Source organism: Phyllostomus discolor, chromosome 2, assembly GCF_004126475.2.
Source record: "Phyllostomus discolor isolate MPI-MPIP mPhyDis1 chromosome 2, mPhyDis1.pri.v3, whole genome shotgun sequence".
Classification (NCBI taxonomy): domain Eukaryota; kingdom Metazoa; phylum Chordata; class Mammalia; order Chiroptera; family Phyllostomidae; genus Phyllostomus; species Phyllostomus discolor.
The window spans coordinates 153,320,491-153,336,561 of NC_040904.2; the positions used below are offsets into that span (position 1 = coordinate 153,320,491).

General features: G+C 40.2%; 1 protein-coding gene across 1 annotated transcript in view; it reads right to left on the minus strand.

Moving 5' to 3' along the window:
- Window positions 1-11,028: 11,028 nt before the first annotated feature.
- The window catches only part of IRAK3 (interleukin 1 receptor associated kinase 3), a 51,896-nt gene continuing 46,853 nt past the window's right edge, over window positions 11,029-16,071 (minus strand). The window contains exons 10-12 of the mRNA XM_028532055.2: window positions 15,759-15,821; window positions 15,515-15,679; window positions 11,029-13,758 (exon numbers count right to left, since the gene is read on the minus strand). Of these exons, the coding sequence (XP_028387856.2) occupies window positions 13,243-13,758; window positions 15,515-15,679; window positions 15,759-15,821 (744 nt within the window). The 3' untranslated portion in view covers window positions 11,029-13,242. The remainder of the gene's footprint in view (window positions 13,759-15,514; window positions 15,680-15,758; window positions 15,822-16,071) is intronic.

Below are 16,071 nucleotides of genomic sequence, written 5' to 3' on the forward strand. Positions count from 1 at the left end.
TCCTTTTTATATAATTGTGTATTTATATACTTTCTTTTTGCAAGAAGAATAGGATCCCACTTTATATAGTGTTTAGTAATCTGTCTTTTACCAGTGAACAAGGTAGGGAGAACATTCTTCTACAATATTATGTTAATGACTACACCAAGTGATAATTTATTTCACAGATTTCCGGTTGTTGCACATTTAGGTTCTTTTCAGCCATTTACTATTATAAACAATGTATCAATGAACATCTTTCTTGCTATAATTTTTTGCACCTCCATGATTATTTCCATAGGATAGATTCATAAAAGTGAAACATTCATAATGTTTCAAAGTTATTATATATGTTTTCAAGCCTTTTGGAAAAAAAAATTTACCAGGTAGCAAAGGCTAAGAACCAGTCCACTTGAATAACTACTAGGTATTTCCACATAGAAAAGTACAAGAGAAAGCATATCAGATTAGAGCAATAAGACCAGTGTGGAATTTCTTCCTCTTCCACCAACAATTCCTAAGACTCAGCTGGTGTAGTCTTGTTATCATTAACCAGGGTGGACACAGGAAAAGATGAAAGAGATAAGTGCTATCAGCAGTTTATGTAAAAAAGGCCTCAAGGGCTTGCTCCATAAGCTCAGTAAGAGCTGGTGTGAAGTGATGACTTTGAGACATACACACACATCACACACACACCTATGTGCACACAGATATACACACATATGTGCGTGCGTGTCTCTACACTTAGCACAACCTTAGACTAAGTTAACAGAAACACACCCAAATTAAATAACAGAATAAACTAATATTCTTATTACTATATTTAGAATAGCACATTTGAATCGACATGGTATATTCAATGATCAGGACACCTTTTTTTTTTGGCTTTCCATCCCTTCAGTTTCGAGCTCTGCTGATATAAAGGCCTTAGATCTCAGGTGAGAGGTGGTCTCACATAGACACAACAATGGTTTCACTGATCTGGAAGTCGAAAGACTCGCTTTTGGCTTTTCAGGCCACTGAACCAAGAAGAAAGAAGCAGGTTATTATGCAGCTCTGGGTACTGACTGCCGTGATCAAGGGGAGATCAAATCTGGAAGTGTGTTGCAGGTAGCAGGGTCTCGGGTTGCAATCCAGGGAGTTGTGAGCGGTGCTATTGCAGTTTCACCAGGGCACTTGCAGCACACTAACTAAGGCAGGACCCCTGAGGACTCGCACACTGTGGGAGGGAAGATTTGGTGCACACTATCAGGGAAGGAATCCTGTGTGACTGATATGCTGGCCAAGGACAGCGGGAACACAGAAAAAGAATGGAAGAGGCACTGTGTGAGTATAAACTGCAGCCTTGTGAGAAAATACAGAAACAAAGACTATAGCAGCTGCACATAGTTCCTTTGCTTTGTTTGTATCTGTGTCTATTAACCAATGATTTATTTTATCCTCTCTTCTCTCCTATATCGTGTCAGAAATACTAGTGATGATTACTTTTATTCATAGAAAATTCAGACAGAAGAAATATTAAGATCACTTAGAGATGGAAATGATGATGGATGAAAACTTGTGCCTTTCTTTTGGGAGAGTGACAAGCATCTTAAATATTTAAAGGGTATTTGTGTGGTATTGTTATTGTCTCTGGAAGTTTCCATACAGACTGAAGGGTGAGAATAAATGCTGAATAGACAAAGGGTAGGTTTTGTCTGTGGCTCATAGTGAGCTCCCTTCTTGCCCTCCTGTAACTTTGTAGTTCTGAGAACACCGCATTTCCTAGATGTTCCTGGAAGCCACCTCCTCACCCTGGAGCATGGAAGCATTGGAAAAGCTCTATCTTTCTCTGCTTCCCACTGGGCCTCAGCAGTGACAGATGCGGCTGCAGAGGTGGTGCAGTCCACATTGTTGCTGCCCTCCTTGGCAGCACCGTGCAGAAGCATCAGTGCAGGTTCTCAGCGGCCTCAGCAGGGCAGTGGTCATGGGCTCCCAGTTACACTTTTCCTCTTTTGGCTCCTTCATCCATAAGAGTGAGAATGGCTTCCTGTAGTTATTAATCTCTAAATTTTCATTTTAAAAAAAGATTTATTTATTTATTTATTTTTAGAGAGAGGGGAAGGGAGGGAGAAAAGGAGGGAAAGAAACATCGATGTGTGAGAGATACATTGATCGGCTGCCTCTTGCACACCCCCAACTGAGGACCTGGCCCACAACCCAGGTATGTGCCCTGACTGGGAATCGAATCAGTGACCTTTCGGTTCGCAGGCTGGCACTCAGTCCACTGAGCCACACCACCCAGGACACATTTTCATTTTTTCCCTCTCTTCCAGCCTTTCCAATCCTTTGGTAATCAGTTTCCAGTATTAAATTCCATCTGTTTGAAATACCTAGTGGGGTTCTCTTTCTCCATAAGGACAACCACTGATGCAGAGAACCCATGGCCCAGCCTTTGAAAAAGAAATATGGATGGAGAAGGAAGAAGATGATCATTGTTGGCCAGAAACAAAATGAAGAAATCATATGTAACAAGATGTCAGGGACAGTATAGGGAACTGTTCCTCATGGCGTAAGAAATGTAGCCCAGTCCCCACTCAGAAAGGCCAGTGGGGAGTGAGGTCAGGTGCACAGGACTCATGCCCATTGATGGGTTCTCCTGTGGGGAGTCAGGCCTGCATTGTACCTAGGCTGCTTTGAGGCTTGCTTTTGCTGAAACTCCCTCACCCTGAATTGAGGCAACAAACATTTACTGCATATCTTTAAAGTAACTTCCTAAAATCTATGCTAAACCTTCCGAGGAGGAGTGTTGGTGGTTACAAATTGAACCACTTTTCCCTTTGCATTTGCAAATATCCTTCTTCTGTGATGTAATTAGCAGCATCCTCTCCTTTGTTTTCTGTAAAAGGTAACCACCTAAATCGAACCTGTGCACAGTAAATGAGGACCATCATGTAATGTGCCTAGAAAAGCAATAAAAACCTGTTCAGGCAGGGATTGCAGCCCTCTCTCACTCAGAGAGCGGCCACGCCTTCCCTTTTTCTCCACAGGACTTCTGTAGTCCATGTGAATTTGTTTTCTACAGCCACAACACACGGACCTCATGGGCCAGGGCCCTCATCAGGACATCATGCTATGATTTCTGATGTTAACAACTTCAGGTGGTGATAGGGTCCAGAGTATGGACTTGGAAACAGTGGCTCAGGTAAAGTGCAAATGTAGTGAAGTGAAAGCTTTTGGAATTGATGCGATCTTTTAACTGGGATGTGATGATGCCATCTGGTTCATTCAAATGGCTTGAAATAAGGAATGATGATGCCAGGATATGAGATAGGGAGAAAGATGAGGACATGTCAGGCTGTCTTCTCACATAAGGTAATATTTTTATTAGAGAAATGCATGTTAATGGTTAAGACAGGGCACTCATAATGACATGAATGATCTCCCCCTCTTCTAACCACTGACAAATGCGTGATGGAAATGTCGGGGATTGCTCAGCCTCCCGTCTCAGGCAATAGCCTTAGAGCTGCGGGCGGTGAGTTAGCATAATCACGCATGTTTGCCTTTGTCAGCATACTGGACTCTTACATTCCTCTCTAGGGTGTATAAAATAAAAACAATGTTTGCCCTTGGCTGAAGTCATTGCAGATCTTTTCAAAAAACCCTGTATTGCAAACACAAAAGAAAAAGAAATATCACAAGGCCCAAGTTTAATGGTTCCGTAAGTGCAGTATAATTAGCATATACACTTCCAGAACCACAGGAAACTATCCTTAGTGAATAATGAGATTAAGAAGATTAAGAAGCTATTTATACCTCACCTTAAGTTGCTGTCAGAATAACTATTTTACAGTCTTTTTACTTATTAGATTCTTAACTTCTCATTTGCTGAAATCTTTGCAGTGGCGGTGCTGTTGGTATTACCTGGTATTTCCCTTCCAGGAACACAAACGGCGCCAACACTTTAATTTGGTACCAAAAGAACAGAATTTGTGTCTGTATTATGCTGTTAAGAAGCCAACACTAATTTACCTGTTAGCTGGATTGGCCAGGGAAGTGTTTTTATCATATTTACACCCTCTGTAACTTAGTTATGTCCACAGAACAGTCCCTCCAGACAGAATTAATTAGAATTGGTATTTGGCCCTGGAGTGTGATTTGCTGTTTCCCTGTGTAATTAATGCATCGTTGCGAATCCCCTTAGCACTGTCGTGTCGACTCCATCTCTGCCTGCTAGAGAAAACCACTGCATTTAGTCACAATTTCTCTGCACTATTGCAAGTTTTATTTTCAACTGCTAACTACCTACCGCCCAGAGTCTACTAAATTCAGCAAGTTATAATTTTTATGTAGGCTAAAAAGGATGGTGGGCCACAGTCTGGGGAATGAATATTTTATGATGAAAATTTTATCTCCCCAAAGGCTTTTACATTTAACTGTAAGTTACTTGCTGTAATACTGATTTGTAACTTTAGCCACTAAGGACCATTTTAAAAGATTTTACCAAAATTGACTAATACTTAATTACAAAGTAGTCTCAGTTGTGTATTGTAATCCATTGTCCATTCTTGCATTGCAATTTTTCTGGATTTGCCTTTTGGATGGCTTTTGTATAAGCTCTCTCAAAACTTGTTACTCAGGGGATGCCAGACAGCTCTCTGGGAGCCTCGCCCACCTGGCTCGAGCACAGACAGAACAAAGGGCGGTGGGATAGAAGCGTTACTACTCGTTGCCGGTTCTTACCAAAGCCACAACTATGCAGAGAGGCAGGCAAATACAGACATGTAGAAAATATTTTTTCCAAAATAAAAATCTTTATTATTTTCAGATAATAAGAATGATACATGCTCATTATAATAATTTCAAATACATAAAATTCTAAAGAAAGTAAAGATCACCCAAATACCACAGCCCAGAAAAAAAATCATTAACCTTTTGGCAAAGTTCTCTCAATGAAACTCATAATATCATCAAGTATCCAGTGTTACAAATGAGCCCATATTAAATATGCTATTCTGGAATCTGACTTTTCATTCAATAATATTTCAGGGACAAATTTCCATACCAATAAAGATCTAAATAATCTTTCATGACAGTTGCATACAAGTCAATGTTATATCTGTACTATAATTTATGTAACCCATCTTTTATTGAAAGACATTTAGGCTGTTTCCAATATTTTAATAATGTAAACATCATAAAGTACATCATTGCCATCTTGTTTACAGAGGTATGTAATTTTTATTTATTAGGATGAATACTTAAATTGCTGGGTAAAAGTGTATCATTTACATTTTTGATACATATTGCCAAATTTGATACATGCTGCTCTCTTAGAAAAGTGCCAATTTTCACACCACCCACAGTGAACAAGAATGTCTATTTGCCTATATTCTTGTCAACTGCTTCAATATCTGCCAATCTGGCAGGGTAAAATTAACACTAATAAAATAACGAACACACATATTATCAGCTGTTTTTTAATTTTCAAATAGAAGATATTTTAAATTTTTAAGTTAAAAATTTCAGAGCAGATGTTTCCTGCAATTGAATAAAGAGTGTTCAGTTTGGTACCCATTCCAGCATCAGTGTGACTCAGGATAAGAGTCAAGTTCTTTGAGATCATTTCCCTTGATCTATGGTGACAGCAACCAGCTCAACAGGTACTTAAAGCTTTAATATGCACGTGCACCTGCCCACTGTTGCAGGTAAGCTATTTCTCCCTTCTTACCCCCATTCCACTCAATGTTGATCTATAAGAAAATTTTAAAATTAAGAAGCAAATGAAAAACTATGAAAATACTTATAGAAATATTGTTGTTTTATATAAATGACCACGAAGGTTGCATTGAGGCAGATGACATCAATTAGAAGGCTCACATGTGAAGGTTTGGTAGGTAATGTTGATCTTTTAAAATGAAAATGCCTCCCAAGAAAATACTTGCATGTCAAATCCAATAGACCATCAAATATCTATAATTTGGGACAGATAGATGAAAACAATATACAACAAATGTTGGTTTATTACCTGTCAAAATGTTGGCTTATCATTGCTTAGACATGATGTGGGAATACTTCTTACCGTGAAGCACACCGGCAAGCAATGTACACAATGCGTAATTCCTCTTTTAAAATATATCTCATATATTAATGTTTGCAGTTAATAACTTCTATCCAAGAATGATGAGCTGGAGCTACTTAAGCAAATGATTGATGATAGTACAGGTATCAGGAAGACAAATTTGGGCACAATTAGAAGTTAGAATTGATACACTAGATACCAATGATTTTGAAGATGTTTCATAGGACTATTTGATTCATTCACTTTATAAATATTGTTGGGTCATATTATGCACCAAGCACTGTACTGGCTGTTGGGGGCACAAAAATGAACAGGAAATAACCTGTGTCCCCAGGGAAGCACTGATGTTGTGGAGGAGAGGGAAGAAGCCAACCATAATTTCATTTCGGACCGATAGTGAGGTGAGGTATGCACAGGTGTTTCAGATGACGTAGATGAAGCCTGCTAAGATGCCACCCATGCCAAATAAATGCCCTGAAAAAAATTACTGGTCAGCGGGAGAATAGGATCTGTCATATTTGCCACAGAGCATGTCATAGACTGCTTGTGCACTAATAGCAAAGTGATGGCTGCTAGGGGGATAGCAGCTATCCCGTAGGACAAAGAGAAAACCTCTCGGAATCCCCACACGAGAGCTGGAGGAGGAGCCAGGCTCTGCATCCAGATGACACTCTGAGACGGCGGCTCTTGGAGAGCTGCCAGTTAATGTTAGAACTGTGATGACAGCCCTCCCAGTGTTTCTGTTCACCCACTGATTCCTTCAGTCAGTCAGTCAAGTGCACAATCCATGAGGGCAGGGTGGGGTTTGGTGGGGTTTGATCTTCATCATCCCCCCAGCTCCTAGAACAGTGCCTGATGCAAAGGAGGCTGTTAGTAAATATTTACTCAATGAACAAATGGATGGATGAATTCATATTATTTACATTAAATGACTGCATTGGCATGGAACTGCGTCAGACAAGAAGGGCAGTGATAAAGGCAGAAGATATGGCAAGGCTTGTGTGCTTACTGAAAATTTGTGGGATCAGCAAATGACTTTTCACTTTCATGCCTTTTCACAGGAAAAGAACATTGGGCTTTTTTTGTTTGTTTCTTTGTTTTTAATTTTAATCATTGTTCAACTACAGTTTTCTCCTTTTTACTCCCAGTCCAGTCCCCCCTCCCACCCTCCCCACTTCCCTCCCATTACCACCCTCCCCTTAGTTTATGACCATGTGTCCTTTAAGTTTGTTCCTGTGAACCCTTCCCACTGTCCCCTTAAATTCCCTCTTCTCTCCCCTCCGATCACCGTCAGCCTGTCCTCTATTTCAGTGTCTTTGGTTATATTTTGCTTGTTTCTTTGTTTTGTTGTTTAGGTTCCTGTTAAAGGTGAGATCATATGGTATTTGTCTTTCACTGCCTGGCTTGTGTGGAAAACATAGCATAATGTTTTCCAGCTCCATCCATGCTGTTGCAAAGGGTAGGAGCTCCTTCTTTCTTTCTGCTGCATAGAATTCCATTGTGTAAGTGTACCATAGTTTTTTGATCCATTCATTTACTGATGGGCATCTTGGTTGCTTCCAGCATCTAGCTATTGTAAATTGTGCTGCTATGAACATTGGGATGCATATGTTCTTTTGAATTGGTGTTTTAGTATTCTTAGGATAGAGTCCCAGCAGTGGAATTGCTGGGTCAAAAGGCAGATCCATTTTTAGTTTTCTGAGGAAGTTCCATACTGCTTTCCATAGTGGTTGTACCAGTCTGCAGTCCCACCAGCAGTGCACTAGGAATCCCTTTTCTCTACAACCTCTCCAACACTTGTTGTTTGTTGCTTTGTTTATGATGGCCTTTCTGTCTGGTGTGAAGTGGTATCTCGTTGTGGTTTTAATTTGCATCTCTCTGATAGCTAGCGATATTGAACATCATTTCATGTGTCTTTGGATTTTCTGTATGTCCTTCTTGGAGAAGTGTCTGTTCAAGTCCTTTGCCCACTTTTTAATTGGATTCCTTGTCTTCTTAGAGTGCAGTCGTGTAAGTTCTTAATATAATTTGGAGATTAAACTCTTGTCTGAGATATCATTGGCAAATATGTTTTCCCATACAGTTGGTTCTCTTTTAATTTTGATACTGTTTTCTTTAGCTGTGCAGAAGCTTTTAATTTTGATGAGATCCCATTTGTTTATTCTTTCCTTTATGTCCCTTGCTCTAGGAGACACATCAGTAAAAAAGTTTCTTCGTGAAATATCTGAGATTTTCCTACCTACATTCTCCTCTAGGACTTTAATGGTGTCACGTTTTATATTTAAGTCTTTTATCCACCTTGAATTTATTTTTGTATATGGTGTAAGTTGGTGCTCAAGTTTCATTTTTTTGCACGTGGCTGTCCAGTTCTCCCAACACCATTTGTTGAAGAGACTATTTTTATTCCATTTAATGTTGCTGCCTCCTTTGTCAAATATTTAATTGACCATAGAGACTTGGGCTTATTTCTGGGCTCTCTGTTCTGTTCCATTGGTCTATGTGCCTGTTTTTATGCCAGTACCAGGCTGTCTTGATTACAGTGGCCTTGTAGTATAGTTTAGTGTCGGGTATTGTGATCCCTCCTACTTTACTCTTTTTTCTCAAAATTGCAGCAGCTATTTGGGGTTGTTTATAATTCCATATAAATTTTTGAAGTGTTTGTTCTATGTCTGTGAAATAAGCCATTGGTACTTTAATAGGTATTGCATTGAATGTGTAAATTGCTTTGGGTAGTATGGACATTTTGATGATATTAATTCTCCCAATCCATGAACACAGCATATGTTTCCATTTGTTTGTGTCTTCCTTGATTTCTTTCTTCAGTGTTGTATAGTTTTCTGAATACAGGTCTTTTACCTCTTTGGTTAGGTTTATTCCTAGATATTTTATTTTTCTTTTTGCTATTTCAAATGGGATTTTTTCCTTGATCTCTGTTTCTGCTGTTTCATTGTTGGTGTACAGAAATGCCTTTGATTTCTGGATATTGACTTTGTATCCCGCTGTTTTGCCAAATTCATTTATTAGGTCAAGCAGTTTTTTGGTAGAGTCTATAGGATTTTCTATGTATACTATCATGTCATCTGCAAACAGTGACAGTTTTGTTTCCTCCTTTCCGATTTGAATGCCTTTTATTTCTTTTTCTTGTCTGATTGCTGTGGCTAAAACTTCCAGTACTATATTGAATAGAAGTGGTGAAAGTGGACAGCCTTGCCTTGTTCTTGATCTTAGTGGAAAAGATTTTAATTTTTGGCCATTGAATATGATGTTGGCTGAAGGTCTCTCATATATGGCCTTTATTATGTTGAGGAATGCTCCCTCTGAACATTGGGCTTTGAAGTCAGGCAGATGTGGGTTCAATTCCTGGCTCTTCCAGATCTGGGAGGATCTCACATAAATTCCTTAACCTCCCTGAGTCATTTTTCTCACTTATAAAATGGGATTCATACCTTCTGGTAGTTGTGATGGATAAATAGGAAAAAACATGCAAAGCTCTGGACCTAGTTCCCCTTGTCCTCACCCCATTCTTCCAACCCCAGAGGTGGGGGTGTGCATAGCTCTGGTAGAGCTGTGGGCCCCCAATTCTCTGGAGAGCCTTCTTGGAGCACTTCTTGGGCATTCTTTTCTGTTTCTCTTATTCCCGTCTGTCTTCCAGCAAGCTTCTCTAAGAGGCCTTCTTCAGCCTCTCAAAAGAGCATAGTTATCTCTGCCCCCTTCCTTTTCACCCTTACTTTTAGTCCCATTGGTTGATGGTTCAAATAACAGATGTCACCCAACTATTTACTGGAGTCCATGCCTTTTCTTCCTTACTTGGTATCCTAGTAATCGATACAGTGCCTTGGTTCTGGCAGATGCTTAGTAAATACTACTCAGGATAACCCTCACTTCTGTACTCACCATAGTCAGGTCACAAAAGTTGTTTTACACAGGCTAATGTACCACCGTATAAAGCTACTATTATGCAGTGAGTCACGGATCACTATAACAATTCTCAAGAAGTCAATAATATTGATTGTGTCAGAAATCTCATACCTATTTTCAAAAACAATGAAATATTTTGGGGCATCATGAAATGCTACAAGAACTCTAACAACTAAACAGAGCCTGCCTGGAAGATTGCTTGTGGTGCATTATATGGATGAAGATGAGTGGATTCTTGACTAATTCATGTTTGCTGATCAGAGGGAACACTTACTTGGAGGCTCATTCTTGGTTTCTTATTCCACACATCATGAAGCTGTGAGGTATCTCTTACTGCCCACCACAGAATGCCAGACTTAATTACTATAATCAACATTTTTTAATGCATCCACTAGAAGACAAATCGAGTCAGGAGGACTGGATCACTCAGTAGAAAATTGGTAATTTCCAGCCACGGGGCCATCTGCTTACCATATCATTAGTCAGCTTATCGCCAGCTAATCTGATTTGGTCCTTCAAATGTCCAAAATACTTACCCTCACCCCCCAGCAAGGTGATCTAATAAAAAAGATCAGGGGTTAACCATATTGCAGGAATATAAAGAAATGATGCCTCTTTCAAAAAACGTGCAGCCTAGTTGGAAAGGTAGCATCTACTGACCTGGAACACTCTGAGAACACTTTAGTGCAATGGTTCGCAGAGTGGCCCCAGCATTACCTGGGAACTTGTTACAAAGCCCAATTTCTAACCCCAGAACTACTGCATCAGAAGCTGGGTGGGCCCAGCAATCTGGGTTTTTAACAAGCCTTCCACTTCATTCTGATGCACATTAAAGTTTAAAGAACAATGCTTTAAGTCAAATAAGCAGATTCAAATCAACAGATCACACATATGCCAAGTGATGGTGCAGGCCTGGTGTTAATCAGAGCTTCCTTACTGACCTCTCACTGAAGGTACTTCCAGACAACACTTATAAAACAAGCTAAATCAGCCTCAGAATGGTTTGTAATATATAAAGCCAAATGCCAAAGGCTTTTACTGTTTCCTTTCATTAACGTGAATAATCAAGTGTTGCCAACTAGGACAGGTCAGAAGAATTAAAATCCTGTGAAGTCAAGTCCAAACCTCTTCCCCTACTAGTCTTAGCACAGGGGCCATTTGGGAGCACTGTGAAGACATACATCCTGCTCAGATGGGGAAGACAGCACCCCACAGCCAGGCCCCCAGCAGACCTGCCTGTGAGTGAGGCCTCTCCTAACTGCTTACCTGGGGCTTTTGGGGGCCTGTCAGACTAAGGCTTACTGTGTTTTGAACCTCACTTTCTGCCATGAGGTCATTTTCCCCCAGAATTGTATTTAGTTCCACGTTTCTGACCTTGTCTGCTAACCAGACCCTAATTCCTGATGACTTCTTTCTTTGATTAGTTGTTCTTGAATGCAGCCTCCAATCGGACTATGATGACCGCCCCCCACCCCCCGCTCCCAGTGGCATGTACCTATTCCTCTGATGCACAGACAGCTAGAGGTCTTACCTTGTATTGTGAATACCCTGAAGAGGGAGATTCTGTAACTCCTCTGGAAATGGTTTTCTTGGAGTATTCCAGCCCACCGTCATACACACAATCATTATCCTCACTTCGTTAATTTACTCAGCAATGTTTACTGTAGCTGAATTTTTGATTACGTGAGTTCATGGAGGCACTTCACTTCAACTTGTAAGGAAACACTTGCTTGTGTACAGGATAACATGCTAGGCCTCGAGGAGGTGGCCCAAAGGTGACACTCAGGAAATGTGATAGAGTTACGCTCCCCTGAAGATGTCCATGTCCTATTCCCGGAAAACTGTGACTATATTACTTTACAAGAGAAAAGGGACATTTGCAGATGTGATTAAATTAAAGATCTTGGGATACAGAGATTTTCTTGGGTTTTCTGAGTGGGCCAATGCAATCACCGGGATCATGGTAAGAGAGAGGCGGGGGTGGGGGCAAGGTACGAGAAAGAGGTGATAAAGAAGAAGTCAGAGAGAAACAGGGGGATCTAGATTCAAAGATGCTACATTGCTGGCTTTGAGGATGGAGGAAGAAGCCATGAGCCAAGGAAGGCAGCTGGCCTCTAGAAGCTTGAAGAGGTAAGAAAATGAATATCCTCCTAAAGCCTCCAGAAGGAATGCCAAGGACTTCTGACTTCCAGAACCACAAAATAATTAATGTTGTTTTAACCCACTAAATTTGGGATGATTTGTTTCAGCAACCACAGAAAACTAATACAGGAAGTTTACAGGTCTAGTCAAAAAGAGAAGATGGCAGAAGCAACTTTGATATAATTCAGGAAGTGACTGATATAGAAATACAAATAATAGCTATGAAAATGCTGATAAAGTACTTCTGGCTGGAGAGATTAGGGAGGCTGCCGGAAGGATGGCGGCTCTGCTGGGCCCTGAAGGATTGGGTGAGATTTCAAAAGGGAGAGATCCAGGAAACTGCAGGAGTAAAGGCACAGAGTTGGAAGCTACAGAATATAACAGAAATCTGCTCAGTTTTTGTGACTAGCCACTTTCTCAGAAATAAAAATTACTTGATTAGGATTTCACACATTCTACTCAGAATATAGTAGGTCTCTAAGTATATATATATATTTTCAAAAAGGACCTACAATGACAGTAAATAACTATATTATATGTAGATAACCACCTGAAGAATTTAAACACAGAATACAGATCTTGGGCAAGAACCCCTCTCTGCATTGAACATGTCATAGCCAAGGGTGAACCTGGCTCATTTTCAGACAGCAGGCTTGGTAGGGATGAACAGAAAAAAGAATAAGGGGCCAATAAAAGTAAATGCAAAGGCAACTCTTTTAAGGGCATCTACTAATATTTACAAATTAGGCACTTCCTACAACCTTTGTACACAAGCTAAAGTAAACACTGGAATCCAACTGAACTCAACATACCTAGCAGACTGAAGGCCCTCAGGACTCATACTGATGAAGAAGACATTGGAATCCAGTCTCTCTTTGGTAGCTTTTGGTTGTTTCCTTGGTCTGAAGTTGGAGCCCACGATCTCAAATAATCTTGAATGGCTCTAATTTAGCCTAAATTTACTCATGAGGCAATTACCTGCTAAAACACATTTTTAAGCCACTCTGTTTTATGAGTTGGGAAGTAAACAATGGGAGTGTCCAGATTTTTGGTCTGTATTATTACCAAGATCACCATCAGTCATCCTCTTGACCTGACAGGAAGGCAATGTCTTTCCAGGATGGTACGTGTACTCACACGCCTCAGTCATACTTGCCTCCTTCTTTATCTTCTGGTAAAATGGATTCCTTCTGGAGCTGTTCACATTCGTCCCAGAAGAATTCAGAGGAACAGCTAATCTCCATAGGCCTGCTCCTATAAGAATGGTCTGGAGCTTCTGCAGAAGGGTCCACATTCGTACTAGAGGCCTCTGAGTCCTGGGGTGGAGCTGCATACTTTGGAAGCCAAAATCCTTCACAAGAAGAACTGGGCCTATCACAAGTGTCCTCATTTCTCCTACTCCCCACCTTTGTCTCGAAGCCCAGAAACGTAACCTCAGACTGGCTGCATTCAAAGGGAATTTTCTGAGTCATTCTCTTTTCTCTCAAATGTTTGTCATGAAGCAGTGAATGATTACTCTGTCTTTCATCATCTTCCACTGGAATACTTGGTACGTTGTCCAAGAACAGAGGAGAAGGACACCTGAAGGACTTGAGTGATGTGGGAGGATCTTCAGCAAAATATAAGCAGGCTTGAGTACTTTCAAGAGTAGTCAGAACCTAATTAACCAAGAAGCAAACATCCAGTTAAGTTGAATAACCTTTCCTTTTACCTTTTTCCTGTCTATCTATTAAGGAACATGATCTTCTTTTCATGAAATCAGTTCTACTATAGAATTTTGAATGAGAAGGTATTAGAGATTAGCTAAATCCTTCATTTTAATAAGTAAATTAAGTGACTTGAAGTAAAGCATAAAAAAACTGCATTAAATTGAATATCAAGAGACTTGACCCAAGGCCTAGATTTGCCACCACTACTTTGTGACCTTGGGTGAATTTTGTATCATTTTTTTACTTCAACCTTAACATATGGAGAATTGGAAGGGTTTGGGATACAGCAAACCCAATCTATAGTTCTCGAATGCCAGATTTACATAGAAGAGCATTCTTAAAATACAGATCCCTTACTCCCACCCTAAAGGCTGCCATTCAAAAAATACGGAGATGGGAGACCAGGAATCTGTATTTTTAATGCTTCTCAGTTTATTTGGACGTGCAGCCCAAATTCAGAACCACTGACCTGATATAAAATAACATACAACAAACTTTCTCACACATATGTAATTTAAAAGAATACAGATAGAGAGCTTTACAATTTACAAAGTGTTTTGTACACATCACACCACTTAATCTGCACAAACAACACTATTATTTGCACTTTATAGATATAACAGCGCTGAGTCTCAAAAAAGGAAATCGATCAGTATCACTAGTCAGTAAGGAGCAGACCTGCTGCTGCTTGCCCCCAGATCTCTGGCTCCCAATCCCATGTTCCCTCCATTCTAGACCTCACAGCTTCTCTTGGGCCCACGACTCCAGGCCCCGTGGCCCTTCCTGGAGTGGCAGGCTTAGAACACAGTTCTCCTGGCTCCCAGCTCAGGGCTTCTTATATTCTGACGATATCCACTCCATGCTTAAAACCCTTCCGTTATGCTACGATAGACTCAGGTAAAACTCAAACTCCTAGAATGGAATTCGTGTCCCTCTACCACCTGGAAGTGGTTATAATAAGCCTTCACCACCATCCCATTTCCATGAACTACCCAGAACTACCTGTGGTCTCAGCAACATGAAATCCACCCGCTCTCAGCCTCCACAGGTGTATGTTCTCTCTGCCAGGGAAGTCCTTCCATCCAAAGGCTACCTAAATCCATGCCACTTTTCAGTTCATAGCTCAGCTGTCAGCTCCAGGAAGGAGCTTCCTTGACTTCCCTCTGCTAGACTGTATTCTAGCTGTGCTCCCGCCCGCCATTATGTCCACGTTTACTGATGGACTGCGGGCTTGAGGGCAGCAACCATAGCTTGATCACTGTTGGATCCCCAGCACCCAGCACAAAGACTGGCACATGCAAATTAGGCACTAAATAAATTGTTTATTGAACACAAATACTAAATGAGTGGATGATTAAATCAATTGGGCATATGAATACATAAAAAAACAAAAAGAAAAATACATACTAAATTTTTATTGGGCAGATCTCTTAAGAAAGTTTAAATAAAATATTCTCTCCAAAGTACTCACTATGTCTCTTCATTAAAATTTTTGCAGGTCCCTGGTTCCACCCAGTAACGACCTCTACCACAGTACCAAGTGATACTACTCTTTGACCTGGAAAAGCTATGTACTCAATTAGAATTCTCTTTCAGGGCTAGATTTGTCTCATTGATAAAGGATTAACTTAGATACACAATTTCTCCCATTTAGATTTTCCATGGCTCTACAGCCTTAGTTTTTAATAAAACTGTGTACACGTACCTCATCCATTGATGGTCTTAGTTTTGCCCGTGTTGCAGCACACTGGGTTGCCAGAGAGAAGAGCTTGGCAGAAAAATTTCGAGGACAGGGGGAAACTTTCTTATCTAGAAGTGAGAGGCATGAATCGAGTCCTCTCTTTTCCATCAGTTCCATAAGGAGGTCCCTCTAAGAAGAGAAGAAGACAACCTCATTTAGAAGTCTATTAGAAAAAAGACCTAGGTACAAAGAGGAAGACAATTCTTACCAGCTGAATATGCTTTGGTTCATCTAACACCACTTTACAACCTGTCAGAACTTCCATTATTACCTACAAAGGATGTATAGAAAGTTAAATATATATACACAATTAGTCACGACTATTAACCTTAGCAATGAGTATTGTTCATTCCAATTAATACATTTATCTTTTATTGCTGATTGATTACACAAAATTAATGTATAAGACAATGAGTAACAGGAAATCATAAATCTGAAAGTGATTGCCTTTTTTAAAAATTGAATTTATCAGGGTGGCAACTGGCTAATAAAACCACAAGGATTTCAAGGGTACAACTCAA